The sequence below is a fragment of the Felis catus genome, chromosome D2 (assembly GCF_018350175.1).
Source record: "Felis catus isolate Fca126 chromosome D2, F.catus_Fca126_mat1.0, whole genome shotgun sequence".
Classification (NCBI taxonomy): Eukaryota; Metazoa; Chordata; class Mammalia; order Carnivora; family Felidae; genus Felis; species Felis catus.
In genome coordinates, this window is record NC_058378.1 from 82,447,303 (window position 1) to 82,472,483 (window position 25,181).

General features: G+C 45.3%; 2 protein-coding genes across 9 annotated transcripts in view; one reads left to right on the forward strand and one right to left on the reverse strand.

The window, feature by feature from the left end:
• Positions 1-25,181, forward strand: part of DOCK1 (dedicator of cytokinesis 1) — a 529,364-nt gene that overhangs the window by 227,433 nt on the left and 276,750 nt on the right. The gene's annotated exons all lie outside the window — the stretch shown is intronic.
• The window catches only part of INSYN2A (inhibitory synaptic factor 2A), a 58,235-nt gene that overhangs the window by 9,742 nt on the left and 23,312 nt on the right, over positions 1-25,181 (reverse strand). For 4 of the 5 annotated variants that reach the window (XM_023241083.2, XM_023241084.2, XM_045040830.1 and 1 more), the window contains one exon: positions 8,271-8,342. The exons of the other annotated variant lie outside the window; for it this stretch is intronic. In XM_023241083.2, coding sequence (XP_023096851.2) covers positions 8,271-8,342 — 72 coding nt within the window. The remainder of the gene's footprint in view (positions 1-8,270; positions 8,343-25,181) is intronic. 5 annotated transcript variants of the gene reach the window in all.

Here is a 25,181-nt window from a genome sequence, read left to right on the forward strand (position 1 = left end):
GCACCAGGATCAAGGAACCATGTTTTAGCCTCTCACAAATTGTACCCCAGAGAGGTCAAAGTGTAAAGACTCAGCCCTATTTATAACCTCTACCCATAATAATTTCTCGAGTCAGAAAGGGACCAGATCACTAACGAGACTTCAGGTGTGTATTAAGCATATCTTACACCACATGCCCAGCAAGCCACAGAGATCATACATTGTAATTACAAGGGAACAGTAATGATGAAATGTAACCTGCCAACATGCTGCTGTCCCTGGCTTCATTGAGGAGCATGAGTGTTTTGTCTTTGGGCAGGAAGTATATTGTAACTACAGTTAAGATGAGAAGACATGGAACTCCCTAGAATTGGTTATAGTGAGTCTGGCAGGTGCTGGGGGCGGGGGAGCAGGGAATATTAGGTGACCAGAGTGAGGTTGGCCATTATCTTGGCCATCACCTCATCTGCTCTTATCATTTTGAAGATGGGCACCTGTCTGCCAGAGAGACAAATGACTTCCTGGGGTCACGGTGCTGGAGGTAGTGTGCAAAGGAACCTGACCCCCCCCCCCCCCCCCCCGCCCCGAGCCACCAACCCAGGACTCGAATTCTAGATGCTCCATGGAGCTCTCTCATTTCAGATCTGAGCTAAGGAATGCTATCTGCACTGATAGGAATTAATGATAGTCTCATAGCACAGGCCAGAAAACCATTATCTCTTTGTATGTGTCCTCTGGTGTCACCAGTGGCCACGTAAACCCCAGGGTCCCCAGTGTATCTCCAGGGATGCTATGTGTAAGCGAGGAGCTCTTTCAGGGTGACTGATGGGAAAGCTAAGTGAGCTATATGGCCCTAGCAACCACTGTCTTTTCTAGTCACTGTGTTCCCCCTGGGATTTCAAAGGATCTAACTCAGGGCATTGTGGTAGGGACCCAGTCCTACATTGAGCCCCTACAAAAATCTCCATATTCATATAAAAATGAGTTACATCTATTTTCTCATGATATTGACAGTGCAACCTTCCCCCCCACCCCTGCACTCCCCCCTCCCCCCCAGCAGTTTTGGACATCAGTGAATGCCTCCTTAACTATTCCCTTTGGGCATAACCAAAGGTGAGAGTTTTAAGGGAAGGGTTATCAATATAATCAGCCTTTCTCTGCTGAGTAGATTTTAACTGATTACTTTACAAATAGTACTTTGAGATCAGTAATCAGTTTTCGGTTTTCCAGCATCTACTCTGTATCAGAGTTGCATTTTAGAATTAAGGTATTACTAACTATTACAAAAACCCAAATCCATATATGTTGGGAGGAGGTGGGAGAAATCATATACTTTTAAAATTCTGATACAATAGAAAACACTTGCATTATTGGCTTTGGGAATTTCCAGGGAGAATTCTGAGGTCCGTTAAATCTTTTTTTCTGACTTTTAATTTACTGTATCAAAAAAATACTTCCTCATGCCAGACTCTCACTGCGCAAGGTATTATCCAGGGACTCCTTTCTGTCATCTTCCTCCTAGCCCATCATTCACCGTAAATACTAAGAACAGAGTGCTAAATATTAGACAAAAGGCTAATTTCCTCCACATCAGTTCATGTTGTTCAAGAACTGAATCTACACCAAGTGGCGGTAATTAGAGCAGGACTGGACAGAGCACTTCCACTAAGAGATAATCACTAAATGACAAAGGCTGTAGAGATTCCACTCCAAGCGGGCTCTGGACAGGCTAGATTTGGCACCACTTATGCATACAAATGCAATTACCTCTCTTCACAATAAGACTTCATTAGTTATGAAGCTTACTGTGCTGGTGGCTGTCCTGATCATGCGTCACCCTCACCAGCTCTTTGCACTTTGTGCACTACACCAGAATCAGTAAAATCTCCGTGCACGATCTCATCTGGAAACTCTGCATCCCCATATGGGGCGCTCTTATTGGCGATGCTACGAATTACCAAGGATGATTTGAGAGAATGCCACCCATTAATTCTGTGAGTTCCTCCTCTGGTCTCATGGAAGGCTAAACTTACTCCTCTTTCCTGAAATCCTCCGGTCGTTTTGGAAAAGAACGTGCAGAATTCGAGAACTGCCTACTTGATGAGCAGTCAGAGATTGCAAGGTACTAGAAAGTTCCCAGCTGCTGTAAAGATGAGTGTGCATGAGCAGCGAGGCATCTCCCTCCATCTTTGGGGAAGCACTGGCTGTTTCTCTCCCTAGTTCCTGCTGGTCGTTCCCGACTCTGCAGTCAGAGGAGCCGGCTCTGTAGCACATATCTGAACCCTCCTCAACATGGTGTCCTTCCAAGATGATCCTGCCTCCTCTGAGTCGGCCCCCTCCCAGGTGGAACATCCCAGCTTCCTTCAGCTCCTTCTTATCTTTCTTCCTTGTATCTGTGGCACAAGGAGGTTCCCCTTTGTCAGAGCTCTGTTGTTGCAAGTCTTACCCTAGGGGGTGTGTGTGGGTTTATCTTCAGCCAGGTTACAGACTCCTTTCCAGCTCCCAGTGACTGGGGTGGAGTCATTTTCTAGGAGTCCCGTGGAAATGGTTGCTGCAGAAATGCGTATAAGCATCCAATGGAAAGGGCTTGGGTATTTTACCAAAACAGTGGTTTGAAATCCTGCCCATTGTTGACCATCAATGGATCATATCAAATGACAAAATTAGGACACAGACAACATGAAACTCTGCAAGATCCCTCCCTCATTGGTGTTGAAAACAAAGCAGACTTCCGGCATTCCTATCCATCCATGTTCCTGCCTCCCGACTGCTCCCCCACGTAACTAGTGTCCCTGGAGGCCAACTGTGTGGTGGCCTTGATGTATAGAAATGGAGCAGGTGTGGGCAGTATCTTCCTAGAGGGTACAGTGGCCTCAGGTCTTGCAACTAATGGTGAGACTTCTAACACTTACAGGAAAAATTTAAATTCTGGTAGAGATGCTATTTAATGAATCTGGAATCAGCATCATTATTACCTTTTAAATCTTGCTTTCGTTCCCAAAAGCCCCGGAATTGAGTTTGGCACATGCTATTTTCATAAAAATGTACAAATCTGAATTCAAGCCATTTTGTTGTGGTATTATTTTAGAAATTAACCACTTCAGTGAGGGAGGGAAATGGTGTGTTTCATTGTTCCTTCCTGAAACACAATCTGAACAAAAGGTGAATCATCAGGAGGGTGACTCAGCAGATTTGTCCGACTAGAGAATTACCAAGATAGGCCGGGTACAAAGGATTTTGCACTGCTTTTGAGCAAAGATTATATTAGTAATTTATCTCTAAAACATTTTCTGAAATAATTACAGCGTATTGTGACAGGAAAGACGGATGATTCGCCAGAAAAGTTTTGCTAAAGAAACCTGAAACTTGTATCTCTTTTAATCTTTGTTCACGCCGAGACGGTCTTTAATTAGAATTTCGTAATTGGTCCAGATCACAATCCAGGGGATGTCATCTTAGGAAAAACTCTAATCATGTCAGCCACCTCCAAATCCCCAGTTATGGGAAATACTACTTCTGATGTTTGGGGTTTCAGTGGACTGGAGCCAGCAGGGCAATCAATTCGCTGCCTAAGAATGGTGGTTCGGCTGTGCATAAATCGATTTGCCAATGCAGGAACGGACATTCCTTGGGTGAGAAATGCCTTGTGACTGTCCACACTTTTCCTCCCATGGATACTTTCCGTGGAAGCTCAGACTCACTGCTGCTGTAAATCACTTGGAAATCCCTGACTCAACGAGCTTTCAGAGCCGGAAGGGACCTACCTGATCCCTTCGTGCTGCCCCACGTGATATAGAGATTTGTCGGACACCCCACCCAAGAGAGGGGGTTGGGGTTCAGCCCCGACCTCTGGGGCGCCCCGGTGCCTAAGCAGCAGGCTCTGGCAGGCTCACGTTGCCAACCTTTGGCTTGTGGTACTGGCATCTTTTTTCCCTGAAATTGCTTCAGGACCTTCTGTCCTTTTGATGTTTCTTCCAAGTCCTGTATATTTCCACGACAGACTTATTTTTTACAGAGAAATATGTACCGCTGCTTGTGGCAAAGGTACACATTTATTACAGGACCGTGTTGATGAAACTGCAGGCAGCCGGGTCTTGAACACGGCACCCTTTGCAGCTCCCCGGGCCAACTGCTACTGGAAACACGGTGGATTCTTATGCTGCTCAGAGAGGGGAACTGGGTTTCAAGTGTAAATGCAAGACAGGCGGGGTCAAATTCATTGACTTCCAGGGCTCTCTGCTTGCCAGGGAACAGGTATGACAAATTGCAACATGTGCATATGGCAGCTCTGATGGCCCCTTGTGTTCTACCAGTTCCTGGGATAACCGCAGTCTTTTGGCATTTAAAAATTTCTTTAGTTTGAAACTCCTTCAGTGTGTTCAGTCTCGAGGTGCTCTAGGCATCCTATGGGAAAAGGCCAAGAAGAGTGGCCAGGGTGGTGGTATGGGGACTCCTAGGAATATTCCCGAAGTCTAGGATCTGAGAGCTTGGAACCACCTGCAAGGGCCTTGACCTTGAGCTAACTTGACCCTTGGTGACAGGACCCTGTCTCTATAGAGCAGTGTGCAGGAATTGAAGGAGGATTTGTTTGCAGGTTTCCTCGGTGAGAAGAAATGGACTTAAATCCTAAAGCCTATGAAATCTGGGCACTCTCTCTGGCTCACTTTGGGCCTGTACTTCTGGGATGCTGTGGCTGTGTAATGCTGCGGGCTCCCCCAAACAGGTGCTTTCTCTTGCAAAAGGACTAACGAGTTCTGAATGCTGTTCCACCAAAGAAACCTCCATTCTTCATGAAGCATTTGACATTTGAGGATGAAGTCATAGGCCTGACTGAAAACTGAGACATCACCCGGCGAATTTCCCCTTGCTCCCCTTTCTTTTTGACAAAAGGGAACCCTGTGATAGGGAAGTTACGAATCAAGGTGTATCAACAACTGTCAGCCATCAGGGCAGACGCAGAGAGATGTAAGTCTTCCCAGAACCAGACAAGTATCTCCTTCATCCTGTTACATTAGTCCTTGGTATTCAGACAGTATGATGGAAGCCACCTTCACCGCTGTCCTGGATTAACCACTGATGCGGTTCCGCGGTGACGTAACCACACGAGGCTGACACTCCTGGTGAACAGGCTTCTCTGTTCAAGCTCTGCAGCTGTGTGCTCACCAAGAGGATGTTGTGTTTGGATCTGTGTATGCCGTTGGTGCCCATCATTGAAATGATGTGACTTACTTGAATGTTACATAAACCAATGTAATCGAACTTAGTCAAAGGGAATTATTTCTGTGAGTTAGACGCTTTGGACAGAAGAAGGTGTTACCAAATATCAAGTGTGAAAAAGGTAGGGGCAAATCAGGATCTAGAAGCTTTCTGAAATCAGATTCCCTCACAAGATGGTTCATGGAAAATCCCTTGGAATGCTAGTGGGGTGCCCGCATTCACAGAAAACACCTGGGCCGCCTCTCAAAAGACTGGCATAACTTTCCACCAAGTAAATATAAGAGCTCCGTTTATAGGATTCAGATTAAATTAACAGGTTAAGCGTATGGTTTCCCTTTTGACTGGGTTTTCAATTAGTTGACCAGAAGTGAGCTTGTACTTTTACTATCTATGGAGCTCAGAACACTCTGGTCCAGTGTCAATAACCAGCGTACAGAGCGTTTCAATTTTTTGTTGACATATAACCCTGTGCAAGTTAGTCACAGTTAAATTTTAATGACTTCTAACATAAAGGGGCAGGAAAATTGGGAACAGAGCTTGATGAGCTGTGTGTGTTCAGCGTGTCAGTGATATCAGGGTCCTCGTCTGGATTAACGGCTGGAAGGCTGACTTTATGAGTCCAGATGAAGCGTTGTTAGGCCTTCTAGGGTAGCTTCTGTGTGCGACACAAGCTTGGAGGTTGGGGAATTGTCACTCTGAAGGAGAGATTTTAAAATACTTTCCTGCACGAGAGATCTAAAATTCCCAATTTTCCGCTACCACCTCTCCAAGGATACTTGGCTCACTTAGAGAGAGGGCCGGTGGGGGGTTTGTGTGGCTCCTCCCATGCACCTGGGAGAGATGCACACCCCCAAGGGAAGGCCAGCCTTCCCTCGTGGTCACATCTCTTGACGAGAACATCTCTGTGAGTAAACATGCATTTTCCCATTTTTGTAGGAGGTAAGCACAGTGATCACAATGGCCCCGGTCCCTCTAACTGGCCAGTCTTTGCTCAATTACTTGCAATTTCCTGTGGTTCCGAGACCCTCAGAGTTCTTTCAGAAAGTGGGCCAGTGGCTGGTGTCCTGGGATTCCCGCAGAATGTTGGCTGAGCCAAGTCTAAATAGCAACCACTCAAAGCTAATTCCTGAAAAAAGACCAATTTCTGTCCTTCACAGGCTTGTTAAATCACTTTTAATATCACTTTTAATGTAAGTCACTTCTGGATTTAGAGCTAAATTTACTTAAATTACTTCAGTTACCCTGGAGAGTGTCCTAATAAATTCTTTTTTTCAATCACCCACAAAATGTTAAATGGGTTTGTGCTCATGATGCTCACTCTGAACCTTCTCTGGAAATCTCTGCTCACTTCTGCTCTGTTGCGTTAAAAGACTGGGTGACCTGTAGCTCCCAGAGTAACGAAAGCCAAACGGGGAGGTTATATGCCAGGCGCTTTCGTTCTTCACTGCTTTTCCTAAGTTATTTTATGTCAGAGTTACATCCCTTCGCTGGTGACCCTAAATTCTCTTCCATGATATGAATGTAGAGAAACTTCCCACTGACCAGACTCCTCCGATACATAGCGGTCCCCGAGGACGTAATTTGCGATTTGTGTGAGTTCTTGACAAACAGAACTCGCCTGGGTGCTTGCTTTTCACCTTCCTCTTTGTTAATAGCCGAGGACAATCAGGCGGGCTGGCAGGCTGGGTGGGGGCTGCCGCAGGGTTGCAGGGTCCTGTGCCTTTTATGGACCTTAACCTGGCGATGGTTCCAGTAGGGTAGGCTTTGTCAAGCCTCGGAGCCACCGACGTTTTGGACCAGATAAATTTTTGTTGTGGGGCTGTCCTATGCTTTATCGGACGTTAGCAACATCCCTGGCCTCTACCCACTAGATGCCAGTGGCACCTCCCTAGTTATGACAGCTGAAAATGTCTCCCTCCAGACCTTGCCAGATGTCCCCTTGGAGGCAAAATTGCCCTTTGTTGAGAACTTCTGTAGTAACAAATATGCTAGTGTGACATCGGCACTCACGTCTGCCTTGGGTTTCTTCTGCCTGGTCCCACAGAAGGTCACCAAGTGACTCAGCTCTGCTGTTAAAGAGGCTGAGTCCTGTCTGGAATGTTCTGCCCTGACTGGAGATATGTGCTGGGCCCAAGGTTGTGTGGACTCCAGCTTTTTGCTACATTGAAGACATTTATACCCTCTCTCTGTCTCCGCTTTTTTGAGGAGAGGATGGTAACTCTGAAGATCTTTCTGGAAGGTGTATTTGCTGGCGGGGGAGATGGGAGTTCTTTTACACATTTCTGGATATGTAACTATGCAGTTAGAATTGTTTTTGAGAAGTCAACTACAGTTGCCCTCCAAGCTTCATTTTACGCAATGAACTAAATCATAACATCTCTCACTCCTCTCTCACTTTGTGAAAATTACATTTCCGAGAAGAAAAAAGACCGTAACCTCTCTGAAGGTTGTGACTCTGTCTGAAAATCCTAAATTATCACGAGGAGCCTAACATGGTTTTTCCCTGTTGAAAGTTTCTGCTGCATTCTTGTTGAGGTGAGTAATCTAAATAAAGTTTAAATTAAGAAACATGGTGAACAGCTGCCGGGGTTCTAGACAGGGGGTTAAGTCCCGAGAGTTGCAAGTTCAACGGTCTCTGTGAGTTCCTAAGGAAACAAATTGCGCATTTGATGCAAGCGGCCTGGGTCCTTCTACGGTATTCCTAGCACATGCGGTGTGGGTTGCAGCCTTTGATCTATACCATCTGAAGGGCTTATATTTCAGAGCTTTCTGGAACACACCACAGTGCTCATGGCTATCGATTCCGAGGCAGCAGGCCATCAAACTTCTCTCCCCGTTTTCAAAACCACTAAGATGCGTTTGCAAGACCAACGAGTTCAAGCTCTCCCTCATCCTGGGATCATAGACCTGGGGCTGAGGATGGAAAAGTAGCTTAGAACTGTGGTCAGGTAAGGCCCTTTACTCGGTGTCTCATACGATCATCCCAGCACGGCCCCCAATGATTCTTGCATTTGTGGGTAAACATCATTTGTCACTCGTAATAGAAAAGTGGGAGGAGGAGAACGTTAACATACCTATAGATAACACATGCACTGTTCCTGCATGTCTCACAATTAGCTGTGTCTTGCCCAGTCCGATATGAAAGCCTACAAGATAAGAACAGGAGAGCATTACAAGTGGTGGCTGGTGGTCGCTGGCTGTTAAAGAGCAGACACCTCACTCACACCAGATGCCTTCCCAATGCCGTCGCTCGTCAGGGTAATGGAAACTGATTAATGTGTGTTTCCCATTTTGCTCCTGTCTGCATTTATCATACAAAACCAATGCGACGTCTACAGCGAAGATGATATGGAAAATAAATCCAGAATGTGAACATCAGCTACCGGGTGAAGGAGATAATCTGATTTTGTTAAAAGACAATCAGGGCACCTTTACGCTTATGGTGTTTTAAATGAACTTTGAGGGAAAACCGATGCCAGATACTCTGACTCCGTGGCTTAATTTTGCCCCGCGACCTCTTGGTCTGCTGGAGTACAGGTCTGCAAACTATAGTTGTCGGGTTGAATCCCATCCTTGGTCAGATTTTTGTCCAGCAAGCTAAGAATGGATTTTACGTTTTAAATGGTTGGGGGGGGGGGGAAGGAAGAAGAAGAATATTTGGAAACTGTGTAAATTAGTGAAATTTAAATTACAGTGTCCATAAAGATTTTGACAGTAAAAACTAGTGAAAGTTTTTACATAATTATCTACAGAATATCTTCTGTTTTACTTCTTGATCTCCAGATTCCAGAATATTTATTCTCTGGCTCTGTAGAGAAAACAGTTTGCTCGGCCTTGTGGTCAAGTATGCTATGCTGCTGCCGTGCCCTCCCACTGACCTTCTCTGGCTGTGAGGTCTATAAGTCCTGTGAGGCGGCACTCGTTTGGTGGGGTTTTTTGTGTTTTGTTTTGGGTGGGGGGGTAGAGGGTGGGGCATTTGCTAACTCTTTTCCTCCTTAAAAAAACAAAAACAAAAACCAAAAAAACAAGAACCTGAGAGTATTTTTTGGAACATACTGTGGAAGGTTGAATAAACCACAAGGTTTGATAAGCAGGATTTTCTTGACCAGGCCTTCACTATTTCTTGGCTCAGTCGCCCCAAGAAACTAGCATAGGGGGTGCTTTGATGCTGCTTCCTCTAACAACTTCAGCTGACCTTTCTTCACTGATATTTTTAACAGCCAGGTGTAGTTTTTCCAAATATTACTTTGTACCCAGGGGCAAACGCGATAACCACAGTCTGTTAAATTTGTGGCAGAAGAAGAGCTTCCACCTGAATTGGCTTATGTACACTTAGGGGGTAAATTTACATTTAGAGAATCACTCAACATAGTAACAGTGTGCACAGGAGGTTTGCTGTCAACATCAGCAGTCAATATTTTTATCACCTTCACTATGTAAACTTCTCTTGTATGCATCATGGATTTTGAATCGAAAATAACTTTTGTTTTCCTCATTACATTTTGTGTTACATAAACATTTGACAAAAAGATTTTCCACTCAATGTCATGTTGTCTCAGTGAGCTTTGGTAAACTTAGGACTTGACCTTTGAATTCTGTGTATTTTTCTTATTAATCAAGTGACCATATTTGGCCCTAACGTGTTGCTGATCATTGCCTGTGACCCCACTGTATTTGGGCGACAACTGGAATCCCTGTGTGGCTGCATGTGCGTTGACTTGGTCCACCATCACTCTCTGTACAGGGCTTCTCTGGATTCCCACTTTTGGCTTAGTAGAGAGGAACAATCGAGAGCGTGTATGTACATCACACCCTCCCTATTGTCTTCACGAGACATGGCCACTTTCCTCCTTAGACTTGTCCTCTTGATGATAATAAACCCCAAGAGGACATTCCTCATGAACCTTCCCACCTGGTGCCAGATTTGTCAAATCCATTCCAGGGTTCCCCTGCGTCATGACATTGACCTTCTGCATTCTTCCATGCCTTACGTATATGTAAAATGACTTTCTCTATTCGGCATATTCTACTAGAGCTTGCCCTAAGCTCATTTCTGACCAAGGTCATTCTGTACAGTATTGTGTACAACACTTGAGCCCATGTCCTAGCAATGACATGGCGGGTGTGGCACTGTTAGCTTGGGTTGCAAATGACATCCTGTTCTGCTTTTGGGTTGCACTAGCATGTGCTAACCACCAACCAAGGCAGCTGCTTATAGATGCTAGTCATAGTCCAAAGTTTACATTTTTAAAAGAAAGCAGGCAAAATCAGGGACATTTCTTACCCCTTATGTGTGGGCACTCTTTCTTGGTTCTGAGGAAAATATGAATTCCAACCTTGTAGAACCTTACTGTGTTAGACCCCAGGACAAATCTCTATCAAGCGTCATCAATACCAACACCCCTTACTTGCCAATATCATAGAATTCCCAAGTATCTCATGTTAGAGCCTTGAGTCTTCAGATTAATTATGCTATCCTCATTTCACAGAGGAGAATACAGTAACATTTCAGGTCCAGGATCTCATTATTCTTGGACCCCAGTCTTCTGATTCTCTGTGACACATTCCTTCTACCTTGGGACTGGTATTCTGCCCTACGTGTAATTGGCAGGTTGGGATAGTCAGTGAATCCAGCAATGACAGGACAAGGGCAGTGGGTACCAAAAATGCACAAAAGGCCTCTCTTCAGGACCTTAGTGTTCTTCAGCTAGAAATTGCTTTTTTAAAGTACTTTTCTGAAAACACTATTCTTACCACCTCTAAGAAGTACACACATTTTTTAAAACCCTGTTACAGTGAGTAAGCAAATAGTTATTAAGTGCCCATTAGGTGTTAGACATTATTTGACTACTGAAGAGACATTTTTGAATAAGACAGAATCCTTGTCCTTATGAAGCTTGCAGTAGAGTGGCAGAGGCAGGCAAAAAACAAATACACGGATGGATGGATGGATGGATGGATGGATGGATGGATGGATGGATGAGTTGGGTGAGTTTTGATAATGCTCTGTATTAAGGAAGGGTTGTGAAGAGGTGACTTTAGCTAGCACACTGAGGGCATGGATTCTGAAATGGGACCTTAGTGATTAAAAAAAAAAAAAAAAAAAGATGTCAGTCATCTGAAGGTCCAGGGCTGAGTGGTACAAACAGGAGGACTCTCCCAGGTAACATCCTTCAATGGGAACGATGTTGGCATGTTTGCATGACAGAAAAAAAGGGCTAGTGTGGCTAGAACAGATGTTGCATATAGGAGTACAGGGAGATGAGATCAGACCATGTAAAATTGGAAACTCTTTGGACATTATTTTAAATGTAATGGAAAGCCATTCTAGAGTTTTTCTTCTAGCTGGTTGAAAGAGTGACTTGGAAAACACTTCCTCTTGACTAACTCTCACCCATGCCTCCAATATCACTTTAATTCACTTTCCTTTCTCTTGCTTCCTTTATTACAACACAACCCATGTCACTCAATCATGAGACATAGTATGGTTTGGCTGATGTCTATTGATAAGCAAACGAGTCATCATGTCTACTTTACATGAAGATATATTTGTGGTCACTGGTTTTTAGCTAATTTAAAAGAAAGATGGTCAGTCATAGTTCCATTATGTCTGAGAAGCATTATCAGGCTCTCATTGCCATGAACTTTTCTTAGAGAGACCCCTCAGTATGTTTCTAAGATTTTTTTTTAACCTTTCTTTTGTTTAAAGGATTCAAGTGTTTGGAGTCCCTACAGGCAGTTTATAGAAACAGAGATCAATGAGAAATTAATTTGCAGATAAAATTTAATGTGTTGCCCTCGTGTCATGTGGTTTAAGTCCTAGGCTGCCTCCAGCAGCTAATGTCAATCAAGGTATACCTGCTAAAATTTTATTAAGCATGCAGGTGTTTTCAGTAGAAGGCTTAAACTATGTAATCCATTGTGCTTATTGCTTTGATAATCCATCTAATTGTCCTTGGAGCTTTCAACCTGTGGGCTTTGGCTTCACTGATAATTTTATGGTCACATTAATAATTGTGTTACAGCATCTGAATGAATGTGTTCTCCAAATATAGATGAAACAGATAAATTCTTTCTATAGGACAGAGAACACAAAGTGCTCTTATGGAATTTCCCTAATTTTTCCTTCTCACTTGGAAACAAGTCATAAAACCAATACTTGAAATGATTATCTTTTTAGATAGCCATTGCCATGAAGAGGGGCAGTCAAAAATTTTGAACTACTGGACCAGATACTTCTCCATTGTCAGTAGAGCTAGAGATCTTTTGTGATTATAAGTTTAGAGAAGAGAAAGATTAGGTTATTGATATAAAAGATTCAGAGAAAGAATGTCTTGATGAAAAATTACAAATTTTCTGTCTTGCAAGTTAACTGCTGTCTTTGTGAAGCTGTCTTTCCTTTTGTTTTGAGGAATTATACCTCATACAGGTTTATAATCCTATGCCTGTCACAATGCCACTATGCTATTTGGTTAATATTAATTTGAACAAATAATACAATCACTCTCTTGGTTCTCCTATTGAAGTTCAGTAATAGACAAATCTAATGAAACAATTCCAACTAAGTGCAAAAAGCAAATGAAAAGTATACATTGTGCAAAGCTCTGGTCCCCACTTTTTCCCCAGCAGGAACCCCTTTGGACACTAACGATAAACATGCCCATTATAAACATGGATTTTTCATGCATTGATCTTTGTAGCATATACAGTTGTAGCATTGTAGCTAGTTGCCATTTGTCAGTCCTTTTCTGGTCTTAACGATATATGTAACTTGGAAAAACAAACATATCATTCAGCACCAAGGACAGTGCCAAGTACCAAGTTGCTGTCTTTGGTATTTTTTCTCTTCTGTTCCCTTGATTCTCTTGCCAGCCCCCACCCCCCACCCCCATCCCTCCAGCTCACAGTTCTAACTGAGGAACAAATTCCAGACCCTGGGACCTCTCCTCACTTGATACCCTTTTGACACTTCTGCGGTCAAGGAGGGCTTCACTGAAAGCTAAATGAGACTAGACATGAGTCATGAGATGATTAAGGATGGGAAGAGCATGGACATCGTGAAAACACACAGAGGAGGAGTTGTTCAAGATTTGCTAGAGCAGAAGGATGTGGACAAGCGCGTTTTACAAGGTGGTTTTGGCGGAGACCAGGTGGAGAGCCATTTCCACTTCTGCTTTGTGGATGTCTTTATAAGACCTTGCTCTACTTTAAAGGAAGTGAAATGACTGTTGTTTATAGAAGACAGTGTGGAACTCTAGTCGGGACACCTCATTCAGACACAACATTGGGGCCTCCTTTCTGGAGTGGCCTAGAATTCTCACGTTTAATTCTGTGGGCAATTCACTAGTTTCTCCAGCTACCTTAGGCTTCTTCTGCAGTAATCTGCTCAAATATTTAGTTGTTGTTTTCAAAAATTCTTGTAAATAGGGGCACCTGGGTGGCTTAGTCAGCTAAGCATCCGACTTCAGCTCAGGTCGTGATGTCACGTGCCCGTGGGTTCGAGCCCCACATCGGGCTCTGCGCTGACAGCTCGGAGCCTGGAGCCTGCTTCGGATTCTGTGTCTCTGTCTCTGTTTGCCCGTTCCCTCCTCATTCTCCCTCCCTCCCTCTCTCTCTCAAAAATAAACATTAAAAGTTAAAAATCCTGGGTATAAAAATATACTTTTGTATGCTTACATAAAAAGGAGAAAATTGGTGATGAATTTGGGGTTTGCAAGTCTCTGCTTATTCCTCTTGCGGATCAGTCACAAAAGACGTAATGGAAAGTAGGGTGGACAACAATAGTAACAAAGAAGGTACGGTATGTGGCGGAACTGGTGTGGAAGTTTTTATAACAAAGCCATGGGGATGATGAAGGACGAAGGATGGCTACCAGCATCAGCCTGAGCTATGTCCTTGGAGGCAGGGGCCCGAGAGCAGGAGTGGCAGTGACAGACAGCATGTGCTTTCTCGAGAATGCATCACAGGGAGATCTAAGATAGCAAGGCCCTAGGTGGTAGGAAAGGGTGCCGAGAAATGTCATAGAAAGGTCACCGAAAGCTTTCTTCCTGGCCACACATCCGAGCCACTCTTAGTGTCTGAAAGACCTTGAAGATGACGCCTGAGAGTCAGGACTAACAACTCTGACCCTCCCCACCCCCCAAATTAATTGGTTAAAAGGTCAGGAAAGGAAAAAAGAAACGTCTCTCACTGTGCCTGTTATCAGAAACAAAGTCCGACAACGTCATAAATGGTTGGCAAGTAGAAATTAATCCTGTGATATTCAGTAGTAATTAGTAGCACTGGATTATTGGATTGGCTTTAACCATGCTGCCTCTATGGCCACGTCCCCCGACATGATTTCCTCCATAAGATCTTCATGTCCCAATTGAAAATGTCCTTCTTTCACTCCTGGGTGACTGTGGGTGTTTTCTGACTTCAGGAAAGCGTTCTCCTCTCCTCTAATGTCACAAGTGTGTCAGCATGAAGTGTGCTGTGGGCCTGTCCCACACGGTGCCCGTGATCCCGTTGCTAAATTGCTGGTCTTTTAAATGGCATGGTGGTTTTCAGCAGGTTCGGAATTTCTAGCATGCAGGCAGATGGTGTCCAGGGCACGAACCTTTCTCTGTGGTCTTCAAAACACATACGTTATGTAGGGTAATGGGTTGGTCCCTCTGAATGAACTCAGAGCTGTGTTTTAGGCCCTTAGCTAGAGATGGTGGTCGCTGCAAAAAGAAAATGGCATGATCTCTACTCTCAATGATAATTTTATGTACTTGTTTAATTTAGGCTTATTTTGATCCCTCGTGTTCTTTTGGCTTTCTCACTAGGTGCCAAAAAGTGTTTTCTCTACCTCATTCTCGCCCAGGCTTGTGCTCCAGCCATCCCTTCTTGATAACGCAGCCATCACTTATGTCAGCATCTTAAAGGGCTTTTTCACTTAAGAGTCACATTAATTAGAGGCATAAATGGAAACCACAACCATTGTTGGGAGAAATTAAGTTTCAAAAAGTAGCCAAAGGCAGCTGTTTTCAGTGACCCCGCACTGTGTTTTAAGACCACCTCTGGCAGTGTTTTTGGCTTGTTCCCAAGGCCGAGTTCTGACTAGGAATTTGCCAGATTATGCTCCGGAAGTGCAGCCACTTCTTATATTAGCTGCTCAGCAGTGAAAGTGAATTTAACTTCGCATATATATCCATGTAAACTCAACTCTGCTTTATGCACTGAAGCTATTAAATGCCAGGATTTGGGGGGGAGGGACATCCACTTAAAGTTTGCTAAACAATGCAAAGTCGATTGTCCTCACAAACCCCCAAGGTCATTCGTTGATCAATAGAAGGCAGAACCAGCTTTCCCTGGCGATGTTATGACCGGTTCCCTTTTCCCCAGAAACTGATGGGAGCTAGCTGCTAGCCAGTGGCAGTCCTGTGCTCACTAGTGGCCTGGGATCCCCATCCGGCTAAGCATTTTGTGTCTTTTAGAAAGTGAGGTTGTGTTTTAAAGAATGCGAAATAAGTGACTCCAAATCTTAGCGGGACCCCTGTGTCCCCCTGGGTGTCCAAAAGGGCTGGCTGGTCTGAAGCCTTCTTAGATTCTGCAGGAGCAGCCTACAGCTGTGCCTCGGGTGCCTTCGGGCAGCCCCCTTACCTTTCCTGTGCCACAACAGCTACCATTCAGTATTGTCTCGGTGAGCTTCGTACTTTTCTTTGTTTGCCCAGCCAACAGCCTGCATGCCAGTTGCAGCAGAGGTGGCAATAAACCTTTGTGGCTACATGGAGTGAGGAATGGAAGAACACATCAGGAAATTAATTGGGAAGGTCACTTTGACTCCGTAGATCTATGAGGGTTGGCTCGATCTCCGGTCCAGTGAAGTTTAGCGGCTCGTACCTGACGTGTAAATAAAAAAACTCAGTTTTCTGTTCAGTATCTTGAATACGGTATAGGGCAGACTACATTAGAATTGCTTTGGTATAATTACTGAATTGTTTGTGTTTTCAGAATTCTAACCAGCAGTCATTGCTTATTATATAACCCTGGTTTCTTTCCTTTCCTGCCCTTTTGCCTGTAGATATTAGGTCAGGCAATAAGGCCAATCCCATTAACTACTGGTTTCCTCTGTTCATCTAGGACTTCTGTTTTGGAGAAAATAGCTGTTACTGACATTGAAGTACTTCAAACTTCTTTTCCGTATAGTCTCATGTGATCCTCCTGAATGTGAATGTGCATGTTCCAAACAAACCCTGTATAAAAAATAGAGTTGTCCTGGCTGACTCCCCTAAGGGAGATCTATTTTTGGGCTTTCATGTTAGAACGGAGAAGGAATATCCTATTACCAACACGATGGTTAGACTTTGTAGCCCTCTTTAGTTGAGCCTCAGTACAGCTGAAAAAAAGTTTGAGGGCTAGCCTGGGAACCCTAACACCATCTATAATTTTGGCTTGTTGCAAAGTGTGCTGAGAGCAAACAAATTAATTAGAAATGATGGTTTACAGTCCATTCATAGATTGAAGTAGTTCTTTCTTCCTCCCGTTTGTCTTCACCTTAATTTTTTTTCTACTGGAGGGTAGAGTTCTCAAAGTTGCTATTAATCTGTTCTCCCAGAGCCAGGAATTGAGATGTTGACCTTTAAAGAACTAGCCCCACATGCAAGCCCCGAGTCACCTTATTAGACACATCAGTAGTCCTGGTGATCTCCTCTTCATGTTCTAGTTATGAGACCTTAAAAGACTTGGCTCTAGATTAGCCAGAACAACCGACTCGCTTTCAGCACGGTTGCATGTGATGTGCACAGTTCATCAGATGCTGTCTGAGCACCAGCTTGGTGCATGGCTTTTCTCTGAGGAGCAGTTGCCTGGGTGAATAAAACATAGTCCTTGCCCTCAAGACACTTCAAGTCTCAAGGACACGTGTTTCCACTGTGAAGGAGCTGCTTGTATGGTGACCAAGTAGAGTTGTAGAACTTTGAGAAATCCCACTATTTCTGGAGACAGTTTCTGTGCTCACTGGAACGTACATCCTTGTTCTGGCCCAGATGCTCTGTTCCCTCACAGACAGCATGTCTGCTGGCAGATTCCCAGCACCCTGTGGGGCCGCAGACCATTTTTCAGTGGATTTTGATGATGTGATCAGGTGTCTCTGTCCCCGGTGACTGAGAGCATCTTGGGGTGTCCCCGGTGACTGAGAGCATCTTGGGGGCCACGGGTTCAAGTTCCCAATCCTGGCCCAGTGCTCTCCATGGAGCAGGGTGAGGTATACATCATAAATATCTGTTTCTTTCATGACTCCTCAAAATGGGTATGAGATCTCTTTTCTCTGCTTTTGGCATTTCCACAATACTCACCGCTGTTGAACAGGCCACACGTTTTAGTTCTTAGTTTGCTTTCAGTCTGTATCCCCCATGATAATGTCAGCACCATGAGGGCAGGGACTTTTGTCTGTTTGTTCCCTGATGGACATTCATGGTTCACATCGGTGTGTGAAGTGTAGTGGAGGCTCAAGAAATATTTTTTGAATAATGAATGAGAAAACGAGTGAATGAAGGAGTGAATGAATGAGTGAATGAATGAATGAATGAATGAATGAATGAAGCATCTGTGTGAGTACCCTGCTGGGTTAACTGACATCAGACACTTGTGCTTCTGGAATGGAAAATAGGACGGTCTGCTTTGCGATGTTCCCAGCTGGATCAGGTGAGAACATCTGTCTCCAAGTATTAACGTTATCCCATCTTAAATTTCTCCAGCAAGTGGAAAAGGTCAGTCATCTTCTGCTTCCCACACCCAAGTATTAAAATATGTGGCTCAGTGCGCACCTCAGCCAGCCCCCTCCTCGTCCCTGGGAAATGTCATTCCTTTATCCCAGAAGCAACCCTGGAGAACAAGTTTCAGTGAGAAACAAACACCTTCTTAATAATGAATGCTGTTGCTTTCTTTATAGGGTGTTGACACATTAAATTGTATTGGCCTGGCAGCTCCCCACATGTGGTGACTCCATAATTCCCGGGGGGCTCTGGCTCTTAGGGAAGCTCGTCATGCTTGTTTTTGTTGTAAAGCAAAGCAAAATGGTGGTCAGCGGAAGAGCATGGCTGCTCGTGCAACACGTCAAGCACGTGGGGGTCCGTGGGAGCCAGCTGCTGTCCCTTGCCCTCTGCCTCACCTCCAGCAGTGCTTACTGTTGTCTTTGTGTCTCCCTGTGGCTCTGCCTCAACTCCCTGCTTGCTTCCCTTGACACAGAGCCGGGCACGATAAGCAATCAGAATATATTATTATTATTGCACATATGTTATTATTACTGTCAGATTCAGACAGAGACAGACACCGAGATAAACACTATTATTAGAGCAGAACTTCCCTCTTGAGAGTTTTAAAATCACTTTTCCCTAATATAAAATCATAATAGGCAGGAATTGGAGAAGACAGTAATTATCATTTTGTGTGTGGACTGGCTGGTGATGTTACCAACAGGGCAAAGCTTGCGTCTTCTCTCATACGTCCCTAAGTTGCAACATGAGAGCCGTGGTGAGAAACAAGTCACTTGCCCCAAAGGGCACCGGGAGTAGCTTATTCATAAGGAAAACAAGTTTTTAGGGCTGAGCTGAGGCCGAGCTGATTAACTTGTTTTCCTGGAAGACAGATAAAGCTTAAGCTATAATTTATTGAAAATTTACGAACACGAATTGTGGTGGCACTGGCTACCCCACTAGAATGAGGATAGGGGTCTGGGTATGTTGTATTAGAAGCAAAGCTGGCTCCGGCTTTGCCACTTTTCTCCGGCACAAGTACCGTGGGAACCCAAAGTCTGACCTACAGGGGTTTTAATCTGAAGACAATGTGCATTTGCTCTTGGTTCTGCTGGTAAATATCCACAGAGGCCTTTAGTTTTGAGTGACAATTTCTTTTGATGTATTTTATTTTATTTTATTTTGGTTTGTTTTATTTTATTTTTTTAGAGGAGTTTGGCTCATTTGAAATCAGAACTTAGGCTTTGTGAAGCGTTTGGCCATTGTTTCAAAAGTCTGACCTTGGACTGACTTTTTAAACAACGGCTTCAGAGCTCTTGCGGTTGAAGATTAAAATCTTTAACTTCTGGTGCCATCATTTATAACATTCTTGATGTCCCATTATGAGACTTTTATCTGGGGAGATAGTCTGGTGCTGTAACCAATGAGATACTGATAGGAAACATTTACTCTATTTCTTGGTGTCTAGGAACTCGATTCTCAGAAACGTCCTTTCAAATCCGGCCTTCAAAATACATGCGTGCTTACTTTGGTTGCACTGCATGCTTTCCTCAACTTGTTCACATGAACTTTTGAGGAAGTCCTTCACATTTGAGGAACGTAGAGGAGCCCGCGGGGCCCGTGGCGGTCACTGTTAGTGCGTCACTAACGTGATAGATGGTACATGAAGGTCTTGAAGTGTTTTCCCCGGGAAGGTTGCTTAAGGATAGATTTTGTGCTTGGCATTCAGGTCCCTCAAGATCAATGGCTTTGGTTCTTTTGAAATTACTTCACAGAGGACATTCCTCTTAACTGAGCTTGAATCCTTAAAAACATACTTCAGTACTGGGATCCCTTTAAAAGCTGCATTAGAAGCATACTCTCTCCAGAACCTAGGTTTGCATAGACCTCACCAGCTCTGGGCACAAGAGCCTTCTTAGTGCCTTCGAAGTAGAAGGAAGAATGCAGATTTATAGTCGCACCAAAAATGCCTGCTTCTTAACTCTGGGCGGATATGTGAGGTTGCCTATTTTTAGAGGGTGAGAGAGTGGGTGCCCGGGCCAGGCAGGTCTAGATGGGAAGTCTGCCTTTGCCAATTCTCACCAGCCTTCTGACCTTGGGGATGCTTCCTAGCATAGCTAAGCTTTAGTTTTCTGGTGCAGATAATTTCTACCTTCAGTGTTATTTTGAGGATTAAATGAAACAATGTAGAACGCTCTCATTGTTGGAGGTGCTCAGAACAGCTGGGCTTTATAGTGGCTCGGCCCAGAGACACTCACTTCACCGAACTGTCATACAGACCCAGTGGGCAACAGAGCTCGAGCCATTTTTGCAGAGCTCAGCAGAAATTGTATGGGATTTTAAAAAGTATTTGAAAACTAGAACTTGTATTTCATCTCTTGGAAAAAAAAAAAAACACCTGAATTCTGGGACACAAATCCATAAATTCCATAAACGTTCATGTCATGCCTTGAATTGCTCATTTTATCTGCAAATGGGGTATCTGGATTGCCGGGTAGCTCGGTGGTGAGGCGTTTATTCACCTACCAACTTGAAAGGCCGGGGAGGTATTTGAAATCTATTTTGGCATTCTGCACAGGAAGATTATTTAAATTACATTTTCAAGTATGTGTGATACCTACATGAAGCCCAAAGCAAGAATCTGGAATGTGTTTTATATTCTTACAAATCTATTTGCTTCATTTCTCGTATTAAGGCTGGAAAGCCTTATTATTTTTCAAGAACTTAAAAAAAGTGTTTACAAAGTTATATAAGCCGTAGAAAAGACTCACCATGGCCCCGTGCATTAGGCGAAGGGACTGCTGGTTAGAACATGATGTGTGCCTTCGACTACAGAATCGTAAAACAGAACGTATACTTGAGGCTTTCAACTTGAATATTTGATCACACATTTATAAAAGCCATTAGATGCAACAGAAAAAGAAAACAAAGGTTTTTTTCCTGAAATCTGTTCAAAGGATTGCAGCTGAAGAGGACAGAAGCCAATTCCAGCATCTGTAGCAGGTGAAGAGCTACGGAATGAAGTGTCAGGGACAAATTATGACTTTGGGCTCCCTGGACGCATTTATTGAAGGACGTCTGCAGAGAGGGTTGTGTTGCCTGATTCTCTCCCTCTGTAAACTTTTATATGTATTTTCGGGCAGTGGCTGAAATTAGGTTGTTCTTTGGCCTCCCTGGAGGATTTGTTCTTAGAGCAGAAAGGAGCCGTGAGGGCCCCTGTCTCATCTTGACTGTCCTTTCCTTACAGGGGAACATGTATCTGAGAGAGGCCAGGCCAGGATGAGCTAGGACCAGCCCGTGTTTCCCGACTCCAAACCCCGCCTGTCCGTGACCCCAATTCCGCTTGGTCTGTGCACTCCTCCGAAAATGAGTACAGAGCTGAGGTCGCCCCTGGTAACCCTCCACCCCTCCTCACCTTCAGAAATAAACCAGCCTGTATAATAAAGCAGGAGAAGCTCTCTGAAGGTGCCTTGCTTACCTAACCTCTCCGTATGTTGGCACTTGGAAGGGTGCTTCTCAGTAGTAACAAAGCAAGGAGGGGACGGGACTTTTACTGACTGCTAACCGAGTCCTGGATTGAGAGCCTTATCCTCCGTATTTCGTTTAATCTGCAAAAGCAGCCCCTGAGCAGGTAGTCTTAGCCCACTTTTAGAGAGCGAGAGGCTGAGGTTCGGAGAGGTTAACAGCCCTGCCTAAGCACAGCCAGGGGAGAGAGGGGCAGAGCAAAGTTGCCGACTCAGAACTGGCTGCCTGCAGGGCCCTGGTCGTCCCTCTCTGCTCCCTCCCCACCCCGATCTCCTTCCCGGAAAATGGAAAAATGAAGGGAGCAGGAGGCAGACCTCAGTCGGCTGGCTGCAATGTTTGGGATAGGACACGTGTGCAGAGACACTGAAACTGACTTATCGAGAGCATTAGAAAGTGAAGTGCTGACATTTCCGTCCCGTTCAAGCAGGGAGCGCAGAGGGACAGGGGTGCGTCTGGCAGGGAATAAGGACCTTTCTGCTCCTGATCTCTGCGCTGGGTGCTGCTTTCTCCTTGGTGCTCACAGCTCCCCGCTTCTCTGTGATGCATCGTGCCAGACCTCTGGGAAGGTGGCCCACAACATTCATTCCGGAGGGGACCCACAAGCATCGTTTGTGGAACCATGATGCCACCCACCTGCTCTCTTCCAAATGTGGCCGTTCCAACCCGGTGGAAGGCCCAGCTCTTCCCTCACCTCTTGGAGTGGGGCTCTGGGAAGTTCACAGAATCGCACACTGAGACCTTGGCGAGTCCCGCGTTCATGCCCTGCCTGCCGCAGTGGCGCACAGATTTCCACGTTGGTTCTTTCTGCTGTGTGACTTAAACTGCCCCCTTATGCTCCCACTGTAACTGTGGTGCAGTATTTATTCTGTTTGGGCATGGATAATGAAAGCAAATTCAGAGAGATTTCTCATCCCCTGACAAGTCCTTCTGAAGGGTGCCTGGTTCTGAGTGATCTGTCAACATAGGGACATAAGATAAAACGACTGTATCACTTCTGTCCATCTAGCATCAGTCTCTAGGTGGAAGCAAGTCACGGGGCACAACTGTGTGCTGTAATGACCTCTTATTCCTGCTACGAGGAGGGGAGTGAGACCTTTCCCAGGTCTTAAAGAAATGCTGTCGTGTATGTGTTATACACACAAATGACATATGTGTGGATAACAGACACACACGCGGGGCTCGCAAGCAGAATTCTGAAGGTCGTATGGGCCGACAAACAGTCAGGCGTACGCTTGAACAAACTGACCGCCAGTGAGCTGGGAACACTTCATTCGACTTGTATGCCCTCCTTGCCTGGCACAGGGCTCAACAACTCCCATATGTATAGACCTCCCGAACATGCGAGTGAACGCTACACCTGTCTGGCAGTCACACGCCTGGGACTGTCCCGTACCCATCTACTGACCTGGCTTCCAGTTGAGTAAATGTGGTCCCTACATTTACAAGACCGCGTGGCACAAGTCGGCAAACTCTGCTAATGGCCCCAATCTGACTACTGCGTGTTTTTCGTATCGTTTCACGGGGACACAGCCACGCTCGTGTGGACACATCTTGTCTGTGACTGCTTTCATGATACAGTGGCAAAGCTGAATCATCAAAGTCGAAAATATTTACTATCTGGCCCTTTGTACGAAAAACGTGCCACCAGTTGCCACGTCGAAAGGTGACTCTGAGGTCTTCAAATAAACATAGATCCCGAAAGCCTGATTTTTTTTTCTTTCCCCTAGACATGAGTATCTGCACATACTCTCACCCGGTGTGTGGCCGGCCGCCTTGCTTTAGTGATTAAAAGAAAGCAGAGCTGAGCAAACCACACAGGATTCCACGCTGGGTTTGCATTAACTTGTTCCCGCCCTCAGGTCTTTATTTCTACTTCCTTTGTCTTCAAAGCTGCTGTGAGCACTTGCCCCCAAAGGGCCCCTGATCTCAGGGGGATTCCCTTGGCTTACTTTTCTTTGCTCTCCCCAGTGTGTGTGTGTGTGTGTGCACGCGTGCGTGCCCCCGGACCTCACGTCACAGAGAAGTACTCTTTCTCGGTGAGGTTGAACAGGATGGACAGGACCCCGGGAGCAGTCACTGGGTTCACGGCCCTTCCTGCAAACTGCCGGACCCCTTGGGCTAGTTTGTTATTTAGGATTTTCTCATTTTTAGGGAGGGTCCCACATTCGCTCTGACTCAGTACAGATGCTTCAGGGGGCTTCAAGATTTCGTCTCTGTCCATCCATCACATCTGAGGGCCCAGCGTGGCCTGGGTTCTGCTGTGACCCCATTCTCCAGCCACCCCCCCCAGCACCCAGGCCTGCAGGTGACACCCAGGTGATGTTGGGACACTTGTGACCAGCGAAAGAACCTACTTAACTTCGGGGAAACACAGATCCTGCCCACATGCTTGACAGCACAAATACAGCCCCTCATGTCGTTTTTGGGTCTTCTCTGAATAGCAGAGTATCATTAGACTGTCACTGGCCATTGAACCCATGAAGACACTAAACGTGTGGGGTACAGACTTGGAAGTAAATAACCGTCTCCCTGTGGAGTGCCCACCACAGTGGCTGGGGAGCGCACGCTGTGAGCACTTGGGACCCACAGCCCGTGGGTCCCAGGGGCCCCTGCCCAGCAGCCCACAGCTGCTCTGGGTAATCACGACTGTTAGAAGTAGTTGAGATTTTAGACTCAGTGCCCCGTTTGCCTGGTTCAGCCTTCAACGACTACATTAACGGCTTACTGAGGCAGTCTGTGTGACCCTGAACTCCCTGGGAAGAGACCAGAATAATACTGAGAGCTCTGAAATAAGCAGAATAATTCTTGGCATTCATCCAAGCAGAGTGACCAAATCCCGCCCGTACTGCATAAAGCGAGCGATTTCAGTGAACTGCCCCAGCAATTTGACAGGGACTAAAAGGCGTGATTCTGAATACTTTTTTCACAGCTACCCGCTTATGGACCGCGTCCTCGGAAATGCTCATATTAGGGCGTGTCCGCTCCTCAGTGCCCGCCGTGCGTTGGTGTCTGCTCCTAGCTTTGCAGGCACCGTCCTTAGGCTTCTAGAAGCCTGTGGTAGAAGATGTAAATGGAAGCTGCCTGAGATTAAGTAACTTCCCTAAGCTGAGAACGCTCTGCGAGACCTTTTGGAAATCTACGTAAGCAGATGAGATTAATGAGTCTCATGGAAAATAATTTGGAAGCTACTAAATGCGGTTGAGTTGGAGACACAGGCATCCCCATGCCCAGAGGAACGGCTTCAACGAGCTTGTGTGAACCGCTCACTAGTGAAAAGAAGTCCTGCTAAAAGGTCACACATTCAGGGTACTTCGAGAGATGGAAGTTGGCCACTGGCCACGTTTCAAGAGTCCTGGCTCTTCGCTGGCTCTGTCCTAACATCATACCCCAGGGCAAGCCCGTGGCCTCACTGTGAGGGGCGGCTTTAGAGGCAGAACTTTCCACTGGGATTCAAAGTCGTGGGCTCTGAGGTGCACATAAGCTGCGTGTCCTCACCCAGCTTTCTCCTGATGCAGGGAAATTCTTTACAAAGCAGGCTGCCTGTGCTTCATTTGGGGGTGGAAGGTGGACAGAGAAATTGATTTTACCCAGCTTCTGGGTCTTCTCCACTATCGATGACTTTATAAACGCTAGAATATTTCCCAAGGAAAACTCTACTGATATTTTAACTTGGCCATGGAATTCTCTGTCAGGTTATTATGCAGTGAGTATATAATAATCTACGTAAAGTAGACTGAGTTT